This window comes from Pseudophryne corroboree, chromosome 1, assembly GCF_028390025.1.
Source record: "Pseudophryne corroboree isolate aPseCor3 chromosome 1, aPseCor3.hap2, whole genome shotgun sequence".
Taxonomy (NCBI): domain Eukaryota; kingdom Metazoa; phylum Chordata; class Amphibia; order Anura; family Myobatrachidae; genus Pseudophryne; species Pseudophryne corroboree.
This window is the reverse complement of record NC_086444.1, coordinates 764833271-764852022: the sequence shown is the minus strand read 5'-3', so window position 1 is coordinate 764852022 and position 18752 is coordinate 764833271. Positions and strand designations below refer to the sequence as shown.

The following is an 18752-nucleotide window of genomic DNA, read 5'->3' as shown; positions in this document are numbered from 1 at the left end:
CCGATTTAGAACCAAATCCCCCCAAAAATTGGGTGTGTGAACACATCTCCAATTTTAATTGTATTTTTCAATAGTATTGCTACAGTAACTTGTTATCTTGTCCATGTTTTAAGGGCAGACTAGCTGGGGCAAGTGATCTGCTGTAAAATTCTATATTTCTATGTTTCTATCTGTATTTAGCACGTCTTTGTTTGTTCTACAATACATCAAATAATATATTGGATCGAGGTCTGGTCCTTGAGTGGGCTACTTCTAACAATTAATTTTTTATGACTATACAGTATCACATGGTGAGTACAAGACCTTTTTTTTTCATTAAATGTAAAAGGGCAGTACTATGCAGGGCAAAACACAGTGTGCTTTTAAAAGAATTTTCATTTAAAAAATTCTGCTTAAACATACCAAGAAAAAATAGTTTTTGCCAGCAGATGCTTAATAAATTTGTCCCTAGTTTTTATCTAAAACCTTTAATGTAACACCTTATGTGCCCTCTACTTCAGAGGAGAGATGCATCATAGCGTGCCAGCTGTAATAGAAAACTGCTCATGTAATTGTCAGTGACAATGTACCTTCCACTCTCATGACTCATTTCCCACTTTCATGATTAATAATCATTCCCATTCCCATATAATCCTCTCTTGGCTCATCTCTGCGCTTTATTATCAATATCATACTGGTCATTTTCTTCACCTGTAATTTCCTACAAGGCTCAGAGTGCAGTATCACTCCTACACATATGACAAACAGAGTTACCTCAAATATCTCAAACTCTTTTTCTAAAATCATCTCACTGACATAATTTCAAGTTAAATATAAGAAAGATAATTGATTATGCGTGTTCTGTATTTCAAACCTTTGTCTCTTTCTCTCTGACAGTCAACAGCATTATCATTATTCATACTTCAATGGTATTTATGATTCTGTAATCTTGTTTATTCCATACATTAACAATTTTCAAGATATCTTACTTACTCCAATACAATCCAGAGAGCTTTACAAATGAGAAGATAAATAGGAATACAACTACAATGGGAATGAACAGACTGAAGGCCCTCAATCTATAGGAGTTTGATATATGAGGTTAGCCCCACATATTGCATATTGGTGAAATGAAAGTGCTTAGAGGGCTATATGAATCAGTCACACAGAAATGTTGTGGTCAGAAGGCTTTGAGTACAGAATAAGAACACATGTTGTGGGCCTGATTCAGATATGGATGCTATTCAATCAGCAGCTATCAGTGGTGCATGCAGGGGGGTTCCAAGTACCTGGAAACCCCCCTGAAGAGCCAAATCTTCTATTGTGAGATGGAGACAGCAGTGTCTCTCTCAGTGCCCTATTTTATGTAACCCTGTCCATAGTCAATCATCCATCACCCCTGGAAACATATCTGCACATGTGCAGATTTTACACATACGCAGATATAGAAACATCGGAGATGTACTTAAACCATCGGGGTTGCATACTGTATATTTATGAGTTGGGCCCTGTGTGAACCATGTAGAAGCATAATAACTGAGTAGACTAGCATAATGAGGTTGAGAGGGTGATTTTGATAAGCTGCCTGAAGAGGTCAGTACTAAGGGAATGTTTTTGAAGGAGTGGAGGCTAGAGGAAAGCCTTGAGTGAAGGAGTGCATTCAACAGTGTGAATGCAGCCCAAAAAAATGTCCTGTAACCAGCAATTGGAGAAAGTATGAAGTGTGGATTATATTAAGTCTAGCGTTAAGTGGTCAAGATGGGAGATATGTTGAAATATGCAACCAGATGCATTATATGTTTATGTCTGATGTGAATGGAATAATATCACAAAAATTACCTACAGTAAGTGAAAATTACTTTAATTTGAAGCTGGCACCAAATATTTTTGCTTAAATCCAGGATCCAGGTGGTCTACACTGCTCACTCTGCCCCAATAGACTATACTTTGCGCTCTGCTGCAGATATCACCAGGAAAGTAGATCTGACACCATTTTCCCAGATACAGTATATGCACAGCAGAGACATCAGCAGGAAAATGGTGCGGGGCAGAGTCTGCACTGTGCATGCTCCTGCATGAGAGTGTTGCAATTCACATTCAGTCTAAACATGTCCCCTCCCCCCTCTCTTAAAACACACATGCTGGAGGGAATATTATTAGCTTGGTTTTTGAAATATTGAGCTTGAGCTTGTGGAAGATCACCCAAGATGACATGACAAAAAGAGGAAATAGGGGTAACTGGATTGCAGACCCTATTTCTAAGCATATTAAGATGTGCTACAATGCTATGGCTTCTAGTACTATGCTGGAGGAAAAAAATGCAAATGCACACTCATTAGCATTAAGAACACTGAAAGTAAAAATAATTTTGATAAACCCTTACAATTAATATGGAGTATAAGTGAAGTTCTTAGTACACATTTGCACAAATATGTAGAACCATGCACCATGACCACGTGACTTCATTACATGGGTCCCTGACATCTCTAATACTATCACATTATATAAATTTATCAAAGTCGAACCTTCAGAGCCCTTATTGATGTGTGTTCAGAAATCTAGGAACCTGTGCTAATTAAGGCACCTGAGGGCAGAAGGGAGGGGTGCCAATATCAGATATGACAGATAGATTCAGGAACCCAGATCAACATGGATGGTGAAAAATTTGGGCAGGATAGATACATTGGATATCATCCAGATAAAGAAGGCAAGGAAATCCAAATGAGCTTATTCATTTAGCAACAGCGTTAATTTTGTCAAAGAAAATCTTGACTAAAAGTATTCATCGACTACAGTTTATTTCAGGACTAGAAGTAGACTAAAATGAAACTGATATCCACTGAATAAATCCAACTAAAGCAAAGCAAAAAAAAAAACCCAATGACTAAAACTACATTTAAAATCCTTGTCAAAATTAACACTGGAAGTAGGGTTTTACATTTTTAAATTACTATTATGTGTTCTACATATTTGCAGAAAATACATATGACTTGCTGTGAAGGAAAAGGATTGTGTATTGCACTTGTGTTTTCTAACAAACTTAAGGCATTCATTTGTTTATGATATATGGGAGCACTATGGTAAGTCAGACTCAGTATGTCACACATTCTCAGCCTACTGAGTTTATATCACTAAAAACATTGTTAAAAGATACTATATGCAAACTTCTCAAGGGAATTTTAGAGAAATGTTCTTCAGCAAAATCTATAACAGTACCATTCAACTGTTTGCAAAAGTTATGACTAAAACATTGACTAACATTAGACTAATATGAAAACTGAGATACTGTACACTGATGACTACATCTTGACTAAAACGAAGCAAAAGAAAAAGACTAAAATCTGACTATAAACCAACTATAATTTTAAGTAAGTGACCAAGACCAAAACTTAATTGAAAATTCTTGTCAAGATACATGATAGAGATAGAAAAAAGCAGAGGATCTACAGTAGGTCAGAGCTTATTGACAGAGAAAGCAGAGAGGAGATGGATCTAGAGAAACAGACACTGAAAGAGCTGATTTGAACATGTTTGATATCATTTAATATTAAATGGCTGCACTTTGTAGTATTTTTAATGGTTTTCCATGTGACTAGCAAACTCTAACAGCTCTGTTCACTATTTGAATTAAACAAGTGGTAATAACCAATAAACTGTTGCCCATGAAGCTCAAATAGACAACAATTCTAACCCCCTTTGACAGTCAAATCAATAATTGTTTTTTAATAATGAAACACTGTTTAGGACTCTAATTATTACCTCTCATCTATGTAACACTCTCAAAACATAGCTGCAGCTTATTAATGTAAGTAACACATTTTAACACATAGGGCCAGATATACTAAGCTTTAAAAAGTGGTAACGTGTAGAGTGATAAAGTATCAGACAATGAACTCCTAACTGTCATGTCACAAGCCCTGTTTGAAAAATGACAGGAGCTGGTTGTCTGGTAGTTTATCACTATACACTTTATCACTTCACAGTGCTTACTACATCTTGCCCTTAAACTTCTCACTAGTGTGATGCCTTGGGGAGGTTTTCTTGTACTATCGTGGTAGGTTCCATACCCTGGTCATGAGTTTAGTGTTAAGGACCCACCAGATGAGGTCACCTGGTCGCTGTTGGTCGGTTCATACTTTTGGCCAAAATTATGCTAAGCACCTCAAGTTTACCCTAGGTTATATTGCAGAGTTTATTATAATTATTGTGATTAGCAGTGCCTAGTATTTAGAATGTGTACCTCAGTTTTCTCTGTTTTCTGTATGGAACTACAAGTCTCAGCATGGTAGCACCTCTTATTGTGTTTATAATTACAATGTGCAGTCCAAGCCCCCATCCCCTTATAGCTAAACCAATATTACGGTTAGGTGCCGCGGTCCGCGGCGCCGCTTGGTCTGCTTCTGAGCAACGCTCACGGCCGCTGCACCTCCCTTCCTGCCCGCCCGGCGCCTAGCAATGCCAGGACGCCGTGCGCGCTGAGCCGCCGGGTCCCTGGCAACGCCAGGACGCCGTGCGCGCTGAGCCGCCAGGTCCCTGGCAACGCTGGGACGCCGTGCGCGCGTAGCCGCCGTACCCTTAGCAACGGGGACGCCACAGATGAACCGCGTTCCCCGTTGCTTCCTATCAATCAATACACCTGTTAGCTCTGGTCGTGCAGCAGGGCAGCTGCACGACATTACTAATTAAGCTTCGCTGCAGCTATTGGAGGGCTCCCTGTTATATTCTCCCTCACTACCTAGCACAGACGCCGGTGATAGCTTCCTGTATGCTGTTCCTGCCTTGTAACGTCTGTTCCTGGTCAGCTGTATCTGGTCGATCCTGCTCCCTGTGCTCCTGAGTCCTGGAGTTCTGAAGCCAGTCCTGGGAATCCTTCCTGTTCAAGTGAACCTGTTGCAGTCATCTGGGGGTTCTCGTTTGTTGGGGTTCTCTCCCGGTTTCGTGAGTAGCGGCTTCTGCCGCGTGTTGCGGCCTTGGCCGCTTAGTCCTTTTGGTACTTTTTGTATTGGGGGTTTTTGCAGAGGTTTCCGCTTTTCACTGTCCTCCCCGGAACTCGGCGGTGCCATGTGGGGGAGTGGACAGTGATATCTTTTGTTGTTCTTTTCCTTTGGCGGCGTGCCGCACATATATTTAGTTTTAGGGTAGTTAGTAGCCCCTAGCTTCTGTTTGATTTAGTTAGAGGTCCCCTTGTTATTATCCTGTCTCGGTTCACGCTTTGTCTCACTCTAAGACCTGGGGGCATCGGAGTTGGGCAGACCTAATCCGCCCTTCAAACGCGGCTGCCGTGGGCCCAAGAAACCATAGTCACTCAGGCGTGAACTGACCACACGGGTAAAACAACGGAGGTAGGGTGCTAGGGGCTATTCCCGTTCCCTCCCTATTTCAGCGTCACGTCACGGTGCTCTGGACTCACTTCGCAACATCTTTCTAGTTCTGAGCATCAGGAACGTAACATTATCACCGGCCAAAAAACACACAAAAAAAAAAAAGTTATTTGTATTTGGTGGGCTTTGAAATTCGGCCTCATGAATCCGGCAGTATTAGGACCGAATCCCAGCCAGCTTTTGGCCAACCAGATTCAGGAACTAACTCAGATGGTTCAGGATCTTACTCTTCGGGTGAGATCGCAGGAAGATCTTTTGCGAGCCTCCCCGAGTATGATTCCAGAACCAAAGATGCATCTACCTGACCGTTTTTTGGGTAACCGAAAGGATTTTTTTTAATTTCAAGGAAGCTTGTAAGCTTTATTTTCGTTTAAGGCCCCGATCCTCTGGTACTGAGTCTCAACGGGTCGGGATTGTGATGTCATTACTACAAGGCGATCCACAAACCTGGGCTTTTTGGCTAAAAGCCGATGATGTTGCCTTGCTATCTGTAGATGCCTTTTTTAAGTCCTTAGGCCTTTTGTATGATGACCCTGATAGAGAAGCGTCGGCTGAGAGCCACCTGCGTGCACTTAAGCAAGGGAAAAATCCAGCAGAGGCGTATTGTACCGAGTTTCGCCATTGGTCGAACGACTGTGGCTGGAATGACCCGGCCCTGCGCAGTCAGTTTCGCCTCAGTTTGTCTGAAGTTATTAAAGACAGTCTCCTTCAGTACCCCGCTCCAGAGACTCTAGACAAACTCATGGAGCTTGCTATTAAAATTGATCGTCGTCTCCGGGAGCGGAGGGCTGAAAGAGGAGCTAGTTTCAGGCCTAGTCCATGTGTGTATACTTTCCCTGAGGATGTCGAGGAGCCCATGCAAATGGGTCTCTCCCGGCTGTCCCCAGAGGAAAGAACCAGAAGGCTAAATTCTGGTCTTTGCTTGTATTGTGGTGGCAAGGGACATATCGCACGTAATTGCCCGAATAAGCAGGGAAACGCTCTGACCAAGTGAATAGTGAGGGGGTTCACTTGGGTCTGCAGTTAATCTCCTCTAATGATTCCTTATTAGTTCCTGTAAAAATTTCCTTTGGTAGCCTCAGTTCGTTGGTGTCGGCCTTCGTCGACAGTGGAGCTGCGGGAAATTTCATGGATCTTGGTTGGGCTCAGGCTTTGGGCGTTCCACAGATACCTATGGATAAACATATCACCATGCACGGCTTGGATGGTGGTCCGCTTTCTAACGGGGTAATCACTCACCGCACACCTCCTGTACAACTGACAGTGGGGGCCCTACATTCAGAGAAAATCGAATTTTACCTTACCCATTGTCCGGCTGTCCCCGTAGTTCTGGGTCACCCCTGGCTTGCCTTTCCCACCATAGATTGGCAGTCAGGGGAGATTTCCCGATGGGGTCCCTTTTGTGTTAAGGAATATATTTCCCGTCCAGTCCGGGGTTGCGGCAGTCACCCCAGAACTTATTCCTTTGGAATATCAGGACTTTGCCGACGTTTTCTCCAAGGGTAATGCGGATATTCTGCCTCCTCATCGGTCCTATGACTGCGCTATTGACTTAGTTCCCTGTGCCTCTTTACCTAAGGGGAGACTATATGCCCTGTCTGGGCCGGAAACTACGGCAATGAATGATTATGTACAGGAGAGCCTAAAAAAAGGCTTCATTAGGCCCTCGAAATCTCCATTGAGTGCAGGGTTCTTTTTTGTTGAGAAAAAAGATGGGTCGCTCAGACCATGTATTGATTTTCGGGCTTTGAATAAAATCTCTGTTAAAAGCACCTACCCCTTGCCACTGATTTCAGTACTATTTGATCAGCTCCGGACTGCCGTTATCTTTTCCAAGATCGATCTTAGAGGGGCTTACAATCTCATCCGAATTAAATCTGGGGATGAGTGGAAGACGGCTTTCAGCACACAGCCGGGACATTATGAATACCTGGTGATGCCGTTTGGGCTGTCAAATGCTCCTGCTGTATTTCAAGATCTCATTAACGACGTCCTTCGCGACTTTCTAGGAAAGTTCGTGGTCGTTTATTTAGACGACATTTTGATTTACTCTGAGTCTTTAGAACCACATATTACCCATGTGCAACTGGTCCTTCAGAAGTTACGGGAAAATCATTTATACGCCAAACTGGAGAAATGTGATTTCCACATCACAGAAGTGTCCTTTCTGGGGTATATTATTTCTGCTAAGGGGTTTTTCATGGAACCAAAAAAACTCCAGGCCATCCTAAATTGGGCACAACCCACGAACTTAAAAGCAATTCAGCGCTTTTTAGGGTTTGCAAATTACTATAGGCGTTTTAATCATACCTTCTCTGATTTGGATGCTCCTATAGTAGCATTGACTAAAAAAGGAGCGGACCCTTCCAATTGGTTGCCTGAAGCCAAGTCTGCCTTTCTGGCCTTAAAGCAGGCCTTTGTCTCAGCTCCAGTGCTCAGACACCATAACCCGGAGCTCCCCTTCATTGTCGAGGTAGATGCCTCAGAGGTTGGAGTGGGGGCTATCCTTTCTCAGGAAGACCCGGAGTCTCAGGAATTACACCCATGTGCCTTCATGTCCAGGAAATTCTCCTCCGCAGAATCCAACTATGATGCTGGTAATCGAGAATTGTTGGCAGTTAAATGGGCTTTCGAGGAGTGGAGGCATTGGCTGGAAGGAGCTAGGCATACCATTACAGTGTTTACTGACCACAAGAACCTGCAGTATATTGAGTCAGCTAAACGGCTTAATGCTCGACAGGCACGTTGGGCGTTGTTTTTTACTCATTTCAGGTTTATTATCACCTTCAGGCCCGGTTCCAAGAATACAAAAGCCGATGCCCTGTCACGTTGTTTTCTTCCGGTTCACAACAACCACCCGGCTACTACCCCCATAGTTCCATCGTCTGTCATCCGAGCTGGCCTCACACAGGATTTATTTACACAGCTAGTCCAGCTTCAGCAGCAGGCTCCCAGTGTCACTCCTGCGGATCGTCTCTTCGTCCCTAAATTTCTGAGAGGCACTGTTCTAGCTGAGTTTCATGATAATAAGGTTTCTGGTCATCCGGGTATCACTAAGACCTTGGAGTTAATCTCTCGCTCAGTGTGGTGGCCTAATCTTTCTAAAGATGTAAGGGAATTTGTCCGTTCCTGTCAGGTTTGTGCTCAGTACAAGGTATCTCGATCGTTGCCGGTCGGGCAACTCATACCTTTAGCCATTCCTCTCAGGCCATGGTCACATATATCCATGGATTTCGTGGTGGACCTTCCTCTTTCAGCTGGATTTCGAGTCATTTGGGTGGTAGTAGACCATTTTAGTAAGATGGCCCACTTCATTGCTCTCCCCCGATTACCCTCTGCTCAAGGGTTGGCAGTTTTATTTCTCCGCCATGTGTTCAGGCTCCATGGTTTACCCAGGGATATTGTCTCTGATCGGGGACCGCAATTCATCGCCCATTTCTGGAAACGTTTTTGTGCCTCATTAAATATGAAACTCTCTTTAACATCTGGGTACCATCCACAGTCTAACGGACAAACTGAACATGTTAATCAGTCGTTAAAACAGTATTTACGGCTATATTCGGCCAAACTTCAGAATGATTGGTCTGAATTTCTTCCTTTGGCCGAGTTTGCCTATAATAACTCTTGTCATTCTTCCACCAAGGAGTCCCCATTCTTTTCGGTCTTGGGCTTTCATCCTAGAACCAATTCTTTTGACCCTCATTTTCCAGTCTCCTCGTTGACCTTAACTTCCCATCTCAGAATGATTTGGAAAAAGGTGCACCTTGCCCTTAAGAAGGCTGCTTTCCAAGAAAAAAAAATTTCTGATAGGTTCCGACGCCCATGCACTTTTAAGGTGGGAGATAAGGTGTGGTTGTCAACCCGCAACATCAAGCTTCGACAACCCTCGGCTAGATTGGGACCCAAATTTATTGGACCGTTCCTTATCATTAAGAAGGTCAACCCAGTTGCTTTTCGGCTACGCTTGCCTAAATCACTCAAAATTGGCAATACTTTTCACTGTTCCCTTCTGAAGCAGTATTTTTCTTCCAGGAGATTCCCTCGGAAGAATTCCCAGGGTAGACCTCCAGTGGATGTTCAGGGGCAACAAGAGTTCTTGATGGAGAAGGTTTTAGATTCCAAAGTTTCTCGGGGCCGGCTTTATTTTTTGGTTCACTGGAAAGGCTATGGCCCGGAAGAAAGGTCTTGGGTCCTGGATAAGGATCTACATGCCCCTAAACTTAAGAGATTATTATTTCAGGAATTTCCTCAGAAACCCGGCTTTAGGGGTTCTTTAACCCCTCCTCAAGGGGGGGGTACTGTTAGGTGCCGCGGTCCGCGGCGCCGCTCAGTCTGCCTCCAAGCGACACTCACGGCCGCCGCACCTCCCTTCCTGCCTGCCCGGCGCCTAGCAATGCCAGGACGCCGTGTGCGCTGAGCCGCCGGGTCCCTGGCAACGCCAGGACGCCATGCGCACTGAGCCGCCGGGTCACTGGCAACGCTGGGACGCCGTGCGCACGTAGCCGCCGGACCCTTAGCAACGGGGACGCCACAGACGAACCGCGTTCCCCGTTGCTTCCTATCAATCAATACACCTGTTAGCTCTGGTCGTGCAGCAGGGCAGCTGCACGACATTACTAATTAAGTTTCGCTGCAGCTATTGGAGGGCTCCCTGTTATATTCTCCCTCACTACCTGGCACAGACGCCGGTGATAGCTTCCTGTATGCTGTTCCTGCCTTGTAACGTCTGTTCCTGGTCAGCTGTATCTGGTCGATCCTGCTCCCTGTGCTCCTGAGTCCTGGAGTTCTGAAGCCGGTCCTGGGAATCCTTCCTGTTCAAGTGAACCTGTTGCATTCATCTGGGGGTTCTCGTTTGTTGGGGTTCTCTCCCGGTTTCGTGAGTAGCGGCTTCTGCCGCGTGTTGCGGCCTTGGCCGCTTAGTCCTTTTTGTATTGGTGGTTTTTGCGGAGGTTTCCGCTTTTCACTGTCCTCCCCAGAACTCGGCGGTGCCGTGTGGGGGAGTGGACAGTGATATAATTTGTTGTTCTTTTCCTTTGGCGGCATGCCGCACATATATGTAGTTTTAGGGTAGTTAGTAGCCCCTAGCTTCTGTTTGCTTTAGTTAGAGGTCCCCTTGTTATTATCCTGTCTCGGTTCATGCTTTGTCTCACTCTAAGACCTGGGGGCATCGGAGTTGGGCAGACCTAATCCGCCCTTCAAACGCGGCTGCCGTGGGCCCAAGAAACCATAGTCACTCAGGCGTGAACTGACCACACGGGTAAAACAACGGAGGTAGGGTGCTAGGGGCTATTCCCGTTCCCTCCCTATTTCAGCGTCACGTCCTGGTGCTCTGAACTCACTTCACAACATCTTTCTAGTTCTGAGCATCAGGAGCGTAACAATTACTGTATGACTGGATCAGTAAACACTTTCTCATATTGTAATATGGCTTGAGCAATATGTAAAAATTGGCACTTCACCTCGTATCAAACGCCTATTTACCTATAGATTGTAAGCAAGGTCCTCATACCTTTTTCCTGCCTGTAAATACCAAGTTTTGTTTTATTGCTGTATTTATTTCCAATATATGCTGGTGTTATATAAATAAATGTTGATTATTAAAATAAAACTAGTTTCTGCATGGAAAATTTTTGGTTCTCCTTTAAGGAAAAGATACACGTACTATATAAACAATAATCAGTATACTGTACCACACTACTTCAATGTTATTAATCTGAACAAGTGCATGCCAGATGCATATGTATATTATACAGCATACAGCAATAAATTGACCATGGCTTAATCACATCACAATGTACTGAAAAAAACACCAAGCCCATTATTTCTGAAGAATTATTTTCTTAGTACCCGAGTAACATACTAAATGCATAGCAGTGGTGTTAGCATTATTAAATCAGACAATTTCCCATATCCACATATCAATCACTCTATTGAAGAACAATGACATATAAGTAAATTATCCTTAGAGTAGAGACGCTATGAAGACATATGAAATAACTGAAAACCTCTAAGCCTCTAAACTGAATGAATAGACTCAAAAATGCAAATGTGCACAGCTGCAAAATGTAACATGCAAGAAACAAACAGGACAAACAGAAATAAAAGCAGTCTTTCTGTCACCTGAATGCTGTTGGAACAGCACTTGTGTGAATCACATGATTTTATTGTATATATTGTATTGCTTACTTATACTTGTCCTTCACCTCAGAGGGGATTTCAGATCCATTCTAAAATGAAATTAGACTGGGAGAGGTTTTCTTGTATGACGGTATGACAGTCAATAAAAAGGTCATAAATTGGAGACATTTATGAGAAACTGCAAAGGAAGTAATGATATTACACACAGCAACAAATCATATTCTAATGGTATGTTTTTCTAGGGTAGTTCAGAAGATGAAAACAAACCTCATTGGTTGCTATTGGCAGTATCACAATTTTCCTTTATACCAGTCTTCACAAATTATTTTGTCATTGAGCTGTTGTATTTCCATTAAAATCTTTTTAGTACCTAAAATTGGCTTTGGAACATAAGTTAATAACTTTCAGAAATTAGAATAGATACTGCTTAAGCTAAAGTAAAAATCTAAAAATAAATCAGTAAAAATGTGGAAGAAATAAAAATGGTGGCACAAACTAGAACAAAAAAAAACCCTTGCACTCTAAGGGGCATACTCAATTGTGTGCGGGGTTTAGCTCCCAGCTACAGGGTTCTTTCTTTTCAGGGTCACCCCCCCCCCACGTGTGTGACATCCCTTTATGTGTCTGGAGGAAGCATCAGGGTGAACTACAGTATATCTCTGAACAGCCACCTCCTGTCTAAGCAGCCACCTGTGCAGTGGAAAGGAACACACAGACACAGGTAAATATCAGACCTTTTTTTTTTCTCCACTGAAATTTTGCCTGCAAAATACCCACAAACAATTGGATACTGGGATTATCAGGAGCGTAAATACCTACAGTAATCCAAAATTGGGCACAAGGTCAGCAAGGGTTTCTTGCAGCCAAAACCTTGCCCCTAATTGGTTTCCCCTAAATGTGTACAAATATGTTGCAAGTCTTTCTAACCCACACATATGTCTGATAGCAGCATTCTGGTAAGCAAAAGAAAGATTACATTCTCAGGAGAGGACTGTTCAACAAAATAAAAAAAGCGACATATGAAAACAAACAAAATTGATTCTAATCACTACAGTAAAAAACACACACTTTGCACCCATTTCACAAATTAGGCAAAACACTGGGTTTTTCAAGGCACAATTTTGTCAAACTGTCATTTTTAAGCACTTTTATGTGTGATTTGTACAAGGCAATATAGCACATTGAAGTGAAATAAAATAAGACCATTGATAGCTTATTTTAGGAGTGCACAAACAAACCAAGCACTTCAGTCACCAAAGTGGCAGTCCCTGTTGCTGAAATGCTTGGTTTGTTAAACTGTGTCTGCCTTTTTTAATATCCAACATAATGGTGGGTGGAAGGACTCAAAGACAATTCCATGTTGCACCATTTTTCTTTTCTGCCACTTCTGTGTGGCAATGTTACATCGATGTGCTATAAACTTCCATGTGTTTATGCTGCTTCTTTGTTGCTTAGTAACCAGCCAGCTTGCTGCAGCCTTTTGCCAATATTGATGAAAACAATATTATGAGTTGTGATGTGATCAAAATTGACTGGAAATGACAGGAAATTAATGTTTATTGAGGTTAATAATACTGTATGAACAAAAACAGGCCCATATTACATGATTTTGGCATTTAAAAAAAATACAGATCCAAAACCAAAATGAAAACACTTGAGAGTGGTTTTGCAAAATTAGAACCAAAACCAAAGCACAAAATTAATACAGATCCAAAACCAAAACATTGGGGATGGCACACATCTCTACTTCAATGTCCACCTCTTAATCGGGCTCATTATGACAGAATACTGAAAAAACAGAATCACTCGGAATCCCCTTAACCACCAGCTATTCACCTCACTGGAGATGTCTTTAAATAATAATATCTGTTTTATGTACTTACACATTTGATCTAATGTATATGGGTCCTAAAGACACATGTGCATTAAACTGGGATCATAAAGAGTTACATATTATTGATCTATAGCACAAGGAGTAGGGAATCCCCTAATGTTTTCCAACTTTGTGCTGGAAAGTGGAAACCTCTATTGGGGATAAGGGGTGGCAAGCTGTTTTTCGGTTCTGGCTTTCCACTGAGGCCCAACAGACATCACATGGGATGGCATGCAAACCACCATTTGAAAGCCCATACAGCTGCTTGTTGTTTTTAATTGCATCTAATTTATGGAACCTTGAAATCCACATACAAAGCCACAGCTTGGTAGATCTTAGCCAAGGACCTGTTGCGCAGTTGGAAGCATTTTCACTTACAGTACAGTCTGTCCAGATCTGCATAGGCCAAACTGACATAAAAATGCCCTCAATTAACTTTCTCACGTGTGAATGCCCCGTCACAACCAAGTTCCATCCCGCTGGTTGAAAGCAGAGATGCGATCAACGTACGTATTCATCTGCATCACAGCTGCCAAATGAGTTCACGCAGATCCGTAAGTTTTTATAACCTGCAGCATTGCTTTGTATATGCAGTAGTAACTTTGGGCCTAATTCAGACCTGATCGTAGATGTGCTAAATTTAGCACATATATGATCAGTTTCCCTGACATGCAGGGGGACGCCCAGCACAAGGCTTGTCCGCCCCACATGTCAGGCCCTACCCCGCCGCACAAGTACAAAAGCATCGCACAGCGGCAATGCTTTTGTGCTTCAGGAGTAGCTCCCTGACAGCGCAGCTCCTGCGCACTGGCAGGAGCTACTCATCGCTGTGAGGGTCGCAGTGGCTGCGTGTGATGTCACACAGCCACCGCGCCCCCCCCAAATGATCCGGGCACACCTGTGTTGCTCGGACCGCACCCCCTAAGCGGTAGCCAAACGCCTCTGGCCCACCCCTTTCCGCCCAGCAACCGCCTCTGCCTGTCAATCAGGAAGAGGCGATCACAGGGCTGAGACAGCCATCGGCTGTCTGGCATGAGCAGTTCAGACCTGATCGGCTGCTGTGCGAAAACAGGTCTGAATTAGGCCCCATGTACTGTTTGCTTGAGTATGTTGTAAAATACATATTTTGAATAAGTGAATTATTGTAATAAAGAAAATAAAGATTCAATTCTTTATTAAGGTACATAGGGGGAGATTTAATAAATCCTGCAGAGAGATGAACTGGAGAAAGATAAAGTACCAACTAATTCAGAGATGGATGCAGTTCCCATAATTGCTGCATTGTAGGACACAGCAGCAATGTGAAAGTATGCTAATACCAAAGGACGCCTCCTGCCGACATCACAGATTTGATTGCTGCGTCCTAAAATGCATCTGCAAGACCACCCTGATTAACCCTGAGGTTAATCAGATGGGTCCTCGCAGCTCTGTAGTGACACTACAGTATCTGCCAATCAGAGCCGGTTCTAGACCTTATGGCACCCAGGGCAAAAGTTTCCTGTCTCGGACCCCCTTCCCCAGGTAAAACAGAGTTGGAGCGTGCCGAAGGCGCGCGGACAAAAATAGGGGCATGGCTTCTTCATAGGGAAGGGGCATGGCCACAGTTATCCCCCTGTACTTGTGCCCCCCTGTAGCTGTGCCCCCACTAGATTTGCCCCCAGTATATGTGCCCCAGTAGCTGTACCCCCAGCAGCTGTGCCCCTTGTAGCTGTGCCCCCAGTAGATTTGCCCCCAGTAGCTGTGCCCCCTGTAGCAGTGCCCCCAGTAGCAGTGCCCCCTAGCTGTGCCCCCAGTAGATTTGCCCCCAGTAGCTCTGCCACCTGTAGCAGTGCCCACAGTAGTTGTGCCCCCTGTAGCTGTGCCCCTTGTAGCTGTGCCCCCAGTAGCTGTGCCCGTTGTAGCTGTGCCCTCAGTTGATTTGCACCAGTAGCCCTGCCACCTGTAGCAGTGCCCCCAGTAGTTGTGACCCCTGTAGTTGTGCCCCCTGTAGCTGTGCCCCCAGTTGATTTGCCACCCGTTGATTTGCCCCCAGTAGTTGTGCCCCCTGTAGCATTGCCCCCTGTAGTAGTGCCCCCAGTAGTTGTGACCCCTGTAGCTGTGCCCCCTGTAGTAGTGCTGCTTGCAAACACTAAAAATAAAATAACAATACTTACCAGCCCCGCTCCTGCTTCCGGACCGCATGACGTCTCTCCCATAGCAGCGCTGCACAAACACTAGAGGTCAATTATGACCTTTAGTGTCTATCACTGGAGCCGTCTGCAGTGGGCGCCCACACAGCCCACGGCGTCTGCTGCAGCCGAGGAGAGCAGGGATCAGGAGTAGCAGCTCTTGCCATGGCGGTGGCGGTGCCCTCGTGGCAGCAACGCCCCGGGCAAAAAGGCTGCTTGCCTGAGCCACTACTGCTGCCAATTTCTCTTCGCTCTTCTGATCTGACAATTTAAACATGCCTTTTTGTTCATGTCTTCCTGATTATACACTCGCTAATGTAAAGTGAGACTGTTTGTTAAGTATACTATTTTGCACTGTACTTTATTAGAAAACCAATTAACAATCAATTGCTGGTGGTATTTGGTAGCATATGGGACTTAGATATCTGAGGCAAGTAAAAAAAAATATTTAACTTCGAAGGAGAAAAAAAATGCAATTACATTGCTTGTCTGTCGCTTTCAATTATTCTGGTATTCCCATGTGCACTTCGGTCAGTAAACAGTAGAGATTTTGCAAATAAAGTTTGTATTACATTTAAACTGAATGTGAAATATTAGATGACAATACTAATGAAAGTATTTCAATACCGCACTGATATTTGGTAGCCTAATGGGACTTTATGATTAGATCTCTACATTGTACAGTACAGTCCTCAAGTAGTTGTCCTATTTCATTTCCAATTGTTTTTTTCCCTTAGACTAAACTGTCATCTTTCAGGTTTGAGTCCAGGTGCTATCTATTCTCATTTTAGCTGAGCACAGTAGGAAAATGAAGAAAAAGAGACAATTAAATTAATATAGGGCTTTCACGTAAACAGCTTCAAGTTAAAAACAAAGAACATTCAGCAATTAAAAATCAATTCAAATGACAAAATGTAGAATTATTATAGGGCTTAGAAAAGCTCCAGTTGTTTCATGCTGAAAAGAGCCATGGAATATCTAAAAGAAAGTTTGCTCTCAATTAGGTTCCTAATATTAAATTATAGTATACCTTTTGTTTTTGCATTTAGAAATTGTGTACACATAAAAGTCATAATAACAAAATTATTTTATAATTGTTATTTTGTTATTTCAAGGACTATATACTTTCCTTGCAAACGAAAGGAACTGAGACAAGATTAACAACATGGAAATTAACTATTTTTTTAACTAATTTACATGTAATACATTTGGGGGCAGATTCAATTAGCTGTGCCCTGAGCTACTGAATTAGTGCCACTACCCTGCGTGGTTAGCCCCAGAGGGTGCACTTAACGCTGCAAGGAACAATCTGTGTTAAATGCATTGTGTGGGGCTTAAGAGAATCCGGGTTTACTGGGTGGGGAAAATGTCTAATAATTTAATAGCTCTGGGCATTAAATCTAGAGCTTAAGCAGCATGGTAAACAGTGCAACTAATTGAATCTGTCCCTTAGTCAATCTGTAAAACTGTGTTTAGTGGTACCATTGGTATTTTATTTAGTGATTATTCTGTGTAAAACTAATTCCACAGTAACAGTTTGTTTTTATAATTCTATGAAAAAAAAATAGATGACTTTTTTTAGGGCTGTATGGATGGTGTAATGGTTAGCATTACTGCCTCACAGCACTGAGGTCATGGGTTCAAACCCCACCATGGGCCTAACTGTGTGGAGTTTGTATATTCTCCCAGTGCTTGCGTGGGTTTCTTCTGGGTACTCCGGTTTCCTCCCAAAATCAAAAAATATACTGGTAGGTTAATTTACTCCCAACAAACTTAAACCTAGTGTGAATGTGTGTGCATGTACAAGTGATAGGGAATAGAGATTGTAAGCTCCACTGGGACAGGGACTGATGTGAATGGCCAAATATTCCCTGTAAGCGCTGAAGAATATGCGTGCGCTATATAAATAACTGGTAATAAATAATAATAATAATAATACATTTTATATGAAAATTACCTTGCTGTACAAATGATCCATACACAAACCACATGGAGTTGTAAAGTGTTGTAGAAGTCATAGATCCCATCTGCAGGCGTGGGGGATTAAGCCAGTTCAACAAGTAGACCAGAAGTCCCACTAACAAAACAGTTCCAGCAATGCAGGCCCATAGCGATAGATCAAATGGTGCAAAGCAGGCAAACATGTCCACAGTTTTCTCTGCTTTTTTCAAAAGTACTCCCACTGAGTAATCCATATAGCGAGTTGTGAAGTCTACTACATTCTCTCGGTCGGGTGTGATGGTCAAGGCAGATATCCCCATGTCAGCTCTCTTTTAAAATGAAAAAAAAAAAAAGAAAATAAACAAAACAATTAAAGTGATATCTTAACAAAAAAAAAAAACTATAGCAAAGCAGCAATAAATAAATAAACTTTAGATTAATTTATTGTATTATTTGTTGACAATTTCCAATTAATTTAATTTACAATGAATGCATACAGGCAATATTAAAACATACAGCAATCACATTAATAATAATAATAGTATGTGATCAGTGACGTCACTAGAAGGCACTAGAGATGTGGGCTGCACCTGGGTGTCACCCTACGAGGGGAGAGACCAAAATACACACTCCTCCTCAGTGACATGAGCCAGGTGCTAAACTGTGACATTATGTGCAACACTTGGCTCCTATCACAGTGTGGGAGTCAGCAGTGCAGCCAAACAAGTCTCTAAGGGCATCCCAGCTTATCCATGAATGCTGGTTGCCCCTGGAATGATGAAAATGGAGTTGGGTAATGAGACCCTCCCCCCATACATACATACATACACACACACACACACACACCAGCCCCCTTTTAGATCATGTGGCCCTTTGGCGTGTGTGTGTGTGTGTGTGTGTGTGTGTGTGTGTGTGTGTGTGTGTGGGAGCTTGGCTTGCCATGTGTCACTAACCCCATTGATGCCCCTCTATATCATAGGTCTGCAAACTTGGTCCTCATTACCCCACACAGTGCATGTTTTGCAGGTCTCCTCCAGAATCACAAGTGAAATAATTAACTCCACCTGTGGACCTTTTAAAATGTGTCTGTGAGTAATTAATACACCTGTGCACCTGCTGGGTTACCTGCAAAACATGCACTGTGTGGGGTAATGAGGACCAAGTTTGCAGACCTATGCTCTACATGATAATTTATGTATAAGATACAATTATTTTTGACCTACAACTTTTTAGTTGCTTTAAAATATTGTAATTATCATAAAAACAGTTTCT

At 43.0% G+C, this 18752-nt stretch overlaps 1 protein-coding gene across 2 annotated transcripts in view; it reads right to left on the bottom strand.

Moving 5' to 3' along the window:
• Positions 1-18752, bottom strand: part of GRID2 (glutamate ionotropic receptor delta type subunit 2) — a 1619892-nt gene that overhangs the window by 356564 nt on the left and 1244576 nt on the right. For both annotated transcript variants that reach the window (XR_010176066.1, XM_063917339.1), the window contains exon 11: positions 17497-17809. Coding sequence is in view for 1 of the 2 variants with exons in the window: in XM_063917339.1 (XP_063773409.1) it covers positions 17497-17809 (313 nt within the window). In the remaining variant the exon portion in view is untranslated. The remainder of the gene's footprint in view (positions 1-17496; positions 17810-18752) is intronic.